A 10,665-nucleotide genomic window follows, 5' to 3' on the forward strand; every position below is an offset into this window, starting at 1 on the left:
ACACACATCATTGTAAAATCAATACATTCATCACTTCGTTCAGAATCTAAAACAAAAAAAAAAACACACATCATTGTAAAATCAATACATTCATCACTTCGTTCAGAATCTAAAAGTCGAAGGAAGAAAAGTTATTACGCAAACCTTAAAATACGGGTAGATTTTTGAAATATTATTTATTGATAGAAATTCAATTTTAACAAATAATTTTACCCTTAAAGGTAAGTCACAATATACTTCGAATTCAGATTTTAATATTCTCCAATCTATACTTTGTATCCGGAATAAAGACTGGTTCGTACTATTTTTATATCCCTGAAATATTTTTAGGAGCCTGATTTGTTAACGCTGTTTGGAAAAATAATGTTTAGATTTCATATTATTGTGTAATATTTAGACGGAAAATACGGTGGATAGAATTTTTTTATGCACAAAAGTTGCAAAACTGTTTTATCACTATTCACCATGCATACAATTTATAATAATATGCAATATAGGTAGGTACATAGAGCCACCTTGCAATTGTTTCCTCTACACGTCGATGATGTTTTTAAACAAACCTTCTGCATTTATAATAAATTTTTAGGTACTTGCTTTTATTTATGAATAATGACTTTTATCAACGTTCAAACTTAAATTAAAATTTGTTTTGGTGTTAACCAATATGTGCAGAGATGTTACAAAATTATACGACGACAATTTGAACACATTAAATGAAAATAATTTCACTGTATACTTTTATTTTTATTTAAAAACTGTTTATAATAAATGTAGGTACTTAAATGAGTTGATTTACTATTTATTTATTTGAGGGGGGAAGTTGGTGGAAGATTGGCATTTGCCCTAAATCCGACTCTGATCACGAAAACTGCCCAACAGAAGTTAATTTTGATAAAACAGTCTTGGTGAATTACTATTATTACAGTGAGTGTTGTGCCCTCTTGAATTAGTTCGTTATTCGAATTCGACTTATTCTCGGACCGCGGCGATGTATCTATAATATTATGCTGGTGTTTTAGGCGGCGTAATATAATTCTGCATCGCTCTCCGCCGAGATAATAATATATTAGAATTTCCACTCACGCGGTACACTGCAGTTAATAAACTTTCGGCGGTCGGTTTCCGCTGCGCGCACCAGATAAACGAAAATAGCGAGTGTGCCATGTGTGTAGGTCTACCGAATTATATGGTTTCTGCGACTGAGAAAATTCGCTCGTTATTTATACAAACCCGGCCAATATTCTTAAATGCGGCTGCTGTGTGTTTTTCTCGCGATTACCTATATCATCTTAACCCATCATCGTTTAAAATACGTGTAGCGCGATTATCGTCGTTTGAGATGACATCGCATCGCTATAATCGTGCCCGTGCCAGCAGGACGATGTTTATGTCCGTCGAAAAATAATTGTGATGGAACGACGACAGTCTATTGCAGTTGTTAAATTATATGTATACAGGGCGATTCACCAATTTTTTTTTTCAAACTCACCCTCCTCTTTTTTCCCTTTGATTATGCATGTATTTGAATTTTGATTTTTGGAATTTTTAAGTAGGTATACTATAGGTGCTTGGGTTTTACTTAAGGGATTCATTTTAAAATACTCGGACTTTAACATAATTAAAAGGGAAAGTCCTGTGAGGGTACAAACTTCATCTTTCCAAATAAAAACCAATATTTTTTACTGTAAATTGATAAAACAGTGTTTTTTTTTTTGTTGAAGATGTATTGATGTATCTAAATAAAATTTTGAACGAGTCGTTTCTGAGTTATAAAATGTATATACTAAGGATAACAGAATAAATCAAATAATAAGAATAATATAACATATATTGATATATTGAATTTCTACAATTTTTAAATCATCGTAAAATTTAAATCATCTATATTTTTCAACCAAATATCATGCTATTATCCTTGGTACATAAACTTAAAATACTTAAAAACTGATAGTTTGGATTTCGATTTGAATGAATTGACATTTTTCAAGACTTTGTATAATAATTAACACTGACAAATTTGATTCCCATTTGAAAAAAAGAAGTTATTACAATCACACTGCTACAAGCCATTTCTTCTTAATTAATGGCATAAAAAAATCTATCATTTTAATATAAGGTTATTAGTCATAACTCATTACTAAATACGTGCGCATGCTTGATGATTCACTCTGTATAATAAACAATATATCTATCGCCGCTACAGCAGAGTTCCTTCGTCACGACCATAGTATTATAGGTATATGGTATACTATAATATGGTCTCTTAGTAAATGGGGAAAAAATGATATATGTATTATTATATATCGCTGGCATTTTTTTTTTTTTTAAAGGAAAAAAATGAAAAAAAAAATGGCATATATTATAATTATTGGAATCCAGCCATGTGTTCCACTTCTTTTTCTTTTTTTTAATCCTGTTTTTCGATTTAGGACGGAATATCATAATAATATATGAACGGGCTACAGCGTGATTGAATACCGCGAGAAGTGTGTTCAGTGTTTTCGCCCTAAAGATGCGATAATAATAGCAAAACAAAAAAAAAATTAAATACATATTATGACGACTGTTCGAAATAAATTACTATATACTTCAATGGCTCATAATGCACGTTGCCAGCCGTAAAACTTTAATGTTGTGTTATGACTATGTGCGTATACATAATAATAATAATAATAATAATAGTAATATAATAGTGTCTATGTATAGTGTTCATAAATTGTATACAGATAATGCCTTCTTTTCGCTGCTCAGAGTTACCTCCTCGAGAGAACTCCAAAACGGCAATACACGATATTCCCGAGATACGCTTAAAATATTAGATCTTTAATGATAGTTTATCGGTACTTACTTTATATGGTCTCGTGTTGTGGTAATAAAATTATTATTTGTGTTTTTCCGTAAACTTCTAAAACAAAATATCATTAATATATATATAAATATATCTATATAAAAAAAAAATCGTTCACCTTTCTCATTTTTTATGAAATGCTTGCATACTAAGAAAAAACAAAATTTTCAAAATATAGTATATAGGTACACGTCATAATATTTATATTCTTTGAATCGACTATGGTTGTGTGTATATTATAAAACACGTGTATATGACATAATATATTTGTATGCACTTACAAGTATCACAATAATATGGCATACTATATATATGCAGTAAAAACCTTGAAAATATTCAAAAAATAAATAAATAATACTAAAAATAAATGTTCCAAATTGAATCAATTATTTGATAATCATTAATCTAGATATTATCATTGAGTATATTATGATATTGCATACAAATCATTTTTTTAGTAAAATGTTCTGGCAAGATACTGAACAAGAAAGTTCACTTGCTTTAAAAATTATAAAATTAATATGTGCCTATTAGTTTACCAAAAAACGACGTAGGTTCGTAGTCGACAAAATGAATTTTGATGGAATTTTCTACTCAACGAAATATCATTTTACATTTTTGTTGGATTTAGAAAACTTAATTTTATTTTATTTCACTTCAATACGCAAAATTGTTTTCATCGGTTTGAAGTTATTACAACTCGTAAAGATCACTGACAACAATTTAAAAATATACAATTGTAAATATCCGTATGTGAGTAGAATTCAAAATATTGAAAAACTGTCGGTATCAATAAGTGAGTAAGATATCGGTTTATTTACTTCATGGTTACAACAATAATAATATTAGACATGTATTATAGTGTGTTAGGAAATGGAATAACACGTGTTTGCGTTTGTAAAAAATTACTTCCACACATGGCCGAGTATTGTTATTTAGCCGTGTTTACACACATATTTGACTGCACTGTGTGATGTATGTAGTAAAAAAAACATTGAGTCTACTCAGATCGTGTTACGTATTTTTTTATTTTTTTTAAGCGTATGCTTTTAAATTTTTAAAAACATATTAACATAAATGATAACTCTATTGATTCGATTTTCGGTTGGGCACGTGGATTTTCGTTTACGCATCACCATTTTTCTTGTCTGGTTATAAAATGGGTCTAATCGTTGTCACTTGGGCTCTCTCTTCTAAGTGTCTACGTCTCCTCAAGCACAGTGAAACACACACCCCTTATTTGGGCAATTGACTGGCACGCTTAACAGAAATTACCATTAACAATTGTGGAGACAGTATAGACATATTATAGACGTATAGTAGTATTATAATAGTTATATTTGTATCATAACCGATATACCTACATTGAAATGTCTAATTGTCTGTAGAAAAATTTGTAATTGTCAATACAACACACGTGCATTCAATAATATTTGGACATAAGGCATAACAATAAAAAAAAACCATACTTTTACTGAAAAATAAAAAACAGAGTAACGTAAATTATGATGTAACCGTTTTTATTTTCTGTTAAAATATTCTTGCAGATTTTATATTGCATCATTACTGACACATAATTTATTGAATAATGTATTATTTTTATTTTTCATTAACTTACTGTCGTGGGCTTTACTTAATATATTTGGATATTTGTTAAGAAACGATAAATAATATCTCATTATGGTGTTTCAGTGTTTCTGTTATGGTTTTTATAATGAAGATATTCGCGTTATTATTTTCAAAAATAATATTTTATGAAAGATTATTATAATAACAATAATTATTATTAAAAAATTACTTTTATCTAATATAGTTATATGTTATTCTTGTCCAACTGCTTTAATTATTATAAATATTTTTTTAAAAACCTATTAGGAGGTACATGCAGTTATTTTGAATATTGTTGAACTTTTTGATTTGCGTAGAAAAATTATTGCTGCGTTAAAATATTATAATATGGTATCTATGCTAGACGAATCAATGCGTTAGGGTAAAATGGTCCCATGTAATGTTCACCGTGCCGAATAAAAAATTAGTGAAGCATAATATTCACCGGAAGTGCAGTTTACCTATTCACGTGTTCGATAGTTAACATTTTTTTTAACATGACACCATATTTGTATATTTGTTAAGATTTTAATGTTAGTAAAAACTCGACTAAACAATTCTAATACCGTTTTAATTGAACTACTGTTAGACAGGCTTCTTTTTTTTCAATATGTTTGTTTGCAGTATTTGTATGGCTTAATTTTCTACTCGATCGTCTCGATTACAATACTTGTTTGTTTAACTAGTGGAAATAATAACTAAATAAATAACATAAAAAATTTGTGTATTATTTGAATAATCCATTTCAGTAATTTTATTTAAAAAATGTTAATTACCTACAGAATGTCTCGTATCGCTATAATAATTTATTAACTGTTATCACGACAACTAAGCCTATAGAGAATAAAAACTGATCACATCTATAAGTATAGAAGTAATTAATGTCAGGTAAGTAATCATGAGACAGTGTTGATAAAATATAAGTGCCTCTTGTCCCCTTATACGTTTTTTGAGTTGAAGGTCGTATAATTTCCGGGCATAATAGATGTAGTAGGTAACCACTACCGCAACAACCAGACATCGTTGAATTAAATATTTTCAACCAAATTCGAACAATAACTGATAAGTTAAATGTTAGGTTGTTATAGCTATATAATAAGCTAGTTTGAAAATCATTCAGGTAGAACTCTAGTACTTAGTACTTATGTAAGTTAAGTGGATTTCCTCTGGTTTTTCACCCTTTAAGGATCGCATTTCCAATTTATTGACTTAAGTAATAAAATAAAATAAATACAAATTTAAGGTGACTGAATTTTGGTTTATCCAGCCGCCCGAGTGTGTAGAAGTGTGTTTGGACTTTATATATATAATTATGTATAATGTACATGTTTAAACTAAACACGTTTATATATAGATATATAGTATAGATATTTCTTCTTTTTATATGGAAGGAAAATCCGCGAATCGTATCAGATCGATATTTTCCTACTACTTGTATTTTGCTAGTATATCTACTTACCTATAGTAATAATGACCCGTTTATAAAAAAAGTATTGAACACAATTAACAATTTTTTTTTTGGTTTGTTATAGGAAATCAGAAAACTTTTAATCGAATTTCCCGTTGAAAGCATTCACATTAGCACGACATCCGGCAGCAGCATGGCCCGAGTGACGTTGGAGGACCCAGAATTAAGAATGGAAGAATGGGATTTCCACAAGCAGTTCGTGTTGAGAGGACAGCGCATACCAGTGTCCCCGACTCCCACCGAAATGCTCTTGTGCGTGGCCAGGTTGCCGTACAGCTACACGGAGGACCAGTTCACCCGGTTGGTGCAAATGTACGGCGAGGTGCGCAAGACATTTCTGATTATCAGTGAGAAGACCGGTGAAAGCAAGGGATATGGATTTGTCGAGTATTTGAACAAGGAGTGCGCGATCACGGCCAAATGCGGTTTGGACGGCAAAGGTATTGATGACCAGACACTAGTTTGTGATTGGTTGGACGGTAGTCATATTACCTACGAATCGCTTCACTCCAAATGCCTATATGTGGACAACTTGCCCAAGTCATTCAGAGACATGAGCGAATTCCGTAAAGTGTTTGCCAAAGTCGTGAACCCGCCATATTGCCAGGTTAGTATCTATGCAGAATCTACAACCATGTTGGTAGAATAGTGTACCTATACTGTGCATTATTTTATTGTTGTAATATCTATGCTAAATCCAATAAATCTATTGTTTAGATTGCGCTTAAAAATGGATGTCCATTAGACTGGGGTCTAGTGGAGTATAACACAGCTGAAGATGCAGAACGAGCGCAATCGGAGTTGAATGGACATTTATTGAGAGGCCATAATATTCGCATTACATACTACATACCCGGAGTCAGAGCTATAAATTTGTTTTTGAAACTATTGAACGAACCGGTAATGGTGTGGAAACAATCTAATATTTGTTTTTATTCTATTTTAATTATTAAAATTTGTTTTCTTTCTCAGAGTAAATCTAAATGTGGTGGACTCTTGCCAGACCCTCCGCAGGAAGTCATTGAGCAATCGTTGCAAAACCTTTCCAAACAGAATCCAATCTGTAAGTACCCAATAGAGATAGTACAATAATAATTTACAATTGATTTTTATGGTTTTTTTTTATTTTTATTTTAGTTGCACAAAATCTTCAAAATATTATTTTTAATCAGATCAAAGCCGCTCAAATGGGGTCTGAACTGCAAGATTTTAACGATTGTAAGTTTATTAAAATGTTAAGTTGTTTAATCAACTTAATTGTATTATAATTGATTTTTATTATAAATGTTTATAGCAACACTGAGATCACATTTAATAAACGGCAAAGCTCCACCGACTATGTTGCATTCTCCAACAAGTTTACCTTACATGAGTGCTACTCCAGAGGTAAATTAAATTATTTTTTTTAATAATTAATTGATTCTTAAGTTATATTATGTTGTTATTTTGTTATTTTAGACTTATGGTTCAAGGTTATTACCTAGCCCACCTGTTGGAGAAGTTCCACCACATTTAAATTCTGGATTATTTGATGCAGATTTAACCAACCCACTATTGGCTAATTATTATAGAGAACTAATAACCGCTCAAATTTTGGCTGGAACACAAAAGGCTAATGGATATGGAGGTTTGACTGCCAACCTTAATCCTGCATTTGTTGATACCGTACAACAAACTGCAAATAACAATAATACTTTGAATCAAATTGATGCTGTACAAAAAGTTTATCAAAACCAAAATTTACAAAGTATTGGCCAACAATTAGCTCAACAAATAGCTCAACAACAAATAGCTCAACAACAGATGAATCAACAGTTGGTTCATCAACAACAACAACAACAACAACAACAACAACAACAACAACATAATAATATTGGCCAACATAATATAAGTCAACAACAAAATGTTGTTATTAATATCTATGGAGGAGTTAATACTACTACACCTCCAGCAACACCAACTCCAACTACACCTACTTATCCATTTGGCTCATCATTATCTCTTAACTTGGACCAACAGTGGCCAAAAAATGCTCAGTCTTCAACAACTGATTCGTATCTAGCCAGTCCCATTGCTGCACCGGAAAAATCGTCAGTGAGTTACTCGCCATCATCCACATGGTCCTCTATGCAGAGCATCGCTTCGACTCCATCCCCACAATCTATGTATTCTCCATTAGCTCCGAATATCTGGACACCTACTTCGTCCACCTCATCGTTGTCAAATCAACATGAAACAGCTCGTGGTCAAAAAAGAGGTATTCCTCCATCGCCTGAACTTAGTCCTGAGGGTATGTATATTGGACAGCATTCACAAGGAATTGGCGGCCACTATGCTGATTCCTACTTGAAACGTAATAAGAAAAATTGAACTCCGTCCTCAACTTAGCTTTCTATGTTTAACTTAAAACGTACATAATTCTTATGTTAATTTCATAGTCCAGGACAATCATTATTTTGTATTATCATTTTAGTGTTAGATTTAATTATTAACAAAAAAAAACGATTATAGATTCGCTTCTGTTCGTATTTTATGGGGTCATACGCTAATTCTTAATGCGAAACAAAATTAATACCTTAAATAGCACGCGTGCAACTTATCTATTTCTGTTTTCTTTATAACACCTACATATTTATATTTAATTTATTAAAAAATCCTGGACTAATTTATTATTTTCAATGTTTTTGTTTTGACCACAATTCAATGTTGACTGAAATGATGTGATATAATGTCATATTCATATTGTTTTTTTTTTGTTTTTTTTTTTTTTATATTCTTGATTTATTGCAAAGGTCTAAATTAACTTATTTTTATCTTCTCGAGTATTCATTTTATGTAAATGTTTTTTTCATTAGACTCTTCAAATGGACTTATTAACATTATTTATTCACATAGCCATCAACGCACTGATTGGAAATTCTGATTTATTATGAAAGATAATTTGTATTTATAGTTGAAGTTTTTACTTATACTCGAGTCTATGTTTGATAATGAGTTAAATTTGTCATATTTGTCCATTTTTTCTTTTTCTATTGATTTTTAGTATTTTTTAGTATGTTTTATTTCTTTTTTTGAAGTCCAAACCAATTAGTATATATTATTTTAATATAAATATTGATTCTTAGATGTAAAAATATAATTATCCACCTTGATAATAAATATTTCTTATTTTAAACTTAAAAATTCATACTAATGGGCTATAATCCACTGGATCTATTGGATCTACCCTCAATTCCCACTATAATTTACTTATTATAATGTTAGGAATAATATATAATTATATATTATGAACTACTTTTATATATAAACATAAGTTTAAAATTTGTAGATGTTAAAACTGTGATTGTACAATTTAATATTATTGAATTTACTTTGTTTATAAGCCAAATTATATTTAATAACGCTCATTTGGTCTTAACTACACGCGTTTAATTTTATTTAAAATAATGATCTATTAGATGTTGGCAATCAGAAACAAAAAAAATATATTTTATCCAATCATCCTAATTTTGTATATTAAGACTGCATAAATATGATAAGAGTATGCAATTTTAATATTTGTATTACTATTATTACATATTTTTAAAACTTAAAATGTTTCTAAGAAGTAAATTAACATATTGTTTTTATTTTAAGGCTGATTAGTTAACCTGCTTTTTTTCATTTTTCAAAAACACGTTTAAGAGTAGGCAGTGTTTTTTTAATTTATTTATTTATTTTTATGTATGAATCATTTTTTGTATGTTACTTATCTCATCAACTGTTATCTTAAATATATATGGTTTTTTTTAAATTCTTTGTATTGCATAACATTCAAGCTATGCTCATCTTCATTTACGAAGTACAAATTTTCGTTACAATCCTTTATTGTTTAATGTATATAAATGTATCTTTTAATGTATTTAATATTATATGAAAGTACATTATTTACCTTATTGTGTTACTTTATCTTAATAACACATCTTTTGCTAAAATAATATCATCAATTTTAGTTTAGGCTTTTAATTATTTAATATATCAAATAATATTAATTATTTGTATATATTTTCATCATATTTTTGTTTGTATATCGTGTATTATTTTTTCAGTACTATTCTTATATTGTTAGAAAACTTCATGATATTTACAATTTTTATTTTTTTGTTTCCAAGTATAAGTTAACCGTTATAATTTTTATTTGTATTATCTTTTTAAACTAAAATAATATGATAATCATGACAGCATATCTAATAATATGTATTTAAATATTTTGCCTATAGTTGATGAAATAATCATATGCTTTTATTTAATGTCTACAGTTAATTAAAAATTTCAAAAAAGGCTGACTAGTATATTCATATGAAATCATAATTTTTCCATTAAATTATGTAGGTACAATAAAAATGTGATTTATTATCTACTAAGATGATAGATCTTCAATCTTCGTAAAACTTTTTTCATAATAATATTGTTATCTTAACATTCTTACGTTATCTAATTATAGAATAATATTATTTCGTTGATATTTTATTATCAATGTTCTTATTCTTTGCTATGACCTTAAAATAGGTAGAAAATACATCGATGTGATTTTATAAACATTTATTTGTCTTTTTTTTTTAAGCTTTTTGATTTATATAATTTATTTGTTTTGTATCGCTTATTATCTACATAAATGTTTTTTTTTAAAAATTCAATAGTATTGAATTGTAGTTTTTTTATTAATATATAATGTGATTGTTCATTAAACAGAAAGTAATTT

The 10,665-nt window shown here is 29.0% G+C and overlaps 1 protein-coding gene across 3 annotated transcripts in view; it reads left to right on the top strand.

Moving 5' to 3' along the window:
• The window catches only part of LOC100570926 (ribonucleoprotein PTB-binding 1), a 35,483-nt gene extending 26,347 nt beyond the window's left edge, over positions 1 to 9,136 (top strand). For 2 of the 3 annotated variants that reach the window (XM_008186835.3, XM_029486336.1), the window contains exons 2-7: positions 5,989 to 6,531; positions 6,642 to 6,830; positions 6,897 to 6,987; positions 7,062 to 7,142; positions 7,219 to 7,310; positions 7,383 to 9,136. In XM_008186835.3, the coding sequence (XP_008185057.1) occupies positions 5,989 to 6,531; positions 6,642 to 6,830; positions 6,897 to 6,987; positions 7,062 to 7,142; positions 7,219 to 7,310; positions 7,383 to 8,294 (1,908 nt within the window). In that variant the 3' untranslated portion in view covers positions 8,295 to 9,136. The remainder of the gene's footprint in view (positions 1 to 5,988; positions 6,532 to 6,641; positions 6,831 to 6,896; positions 6,988 to 7,061; positions 7,143 to 7,218; positions 7,311 to 7,382) is intronic. The other variant, XM_003245861.4, reaches the window with a different exon arrangement.
• Positions 9,137 to 10,665: the final 1,529 nt, after the last annotated feature.

The sequence above is a fragment of the Acyrthosiphon pisum genome, chromosome X (assembly GCF_005508785.2).
Source record: "Acyrthosiphon pisum isolate AL4f chromosome X, pea_aphid_22Mar2018_4r6ur, whole genome shotgun sequence".
Taxonomy (NCBI): domain Eukaryota; kingdom Metazoa; phylum Arthropoda; class Insecta; order Hemiptera; family Aphididae; genus Acyrthosiphon; species Acyrthosiphon pisum.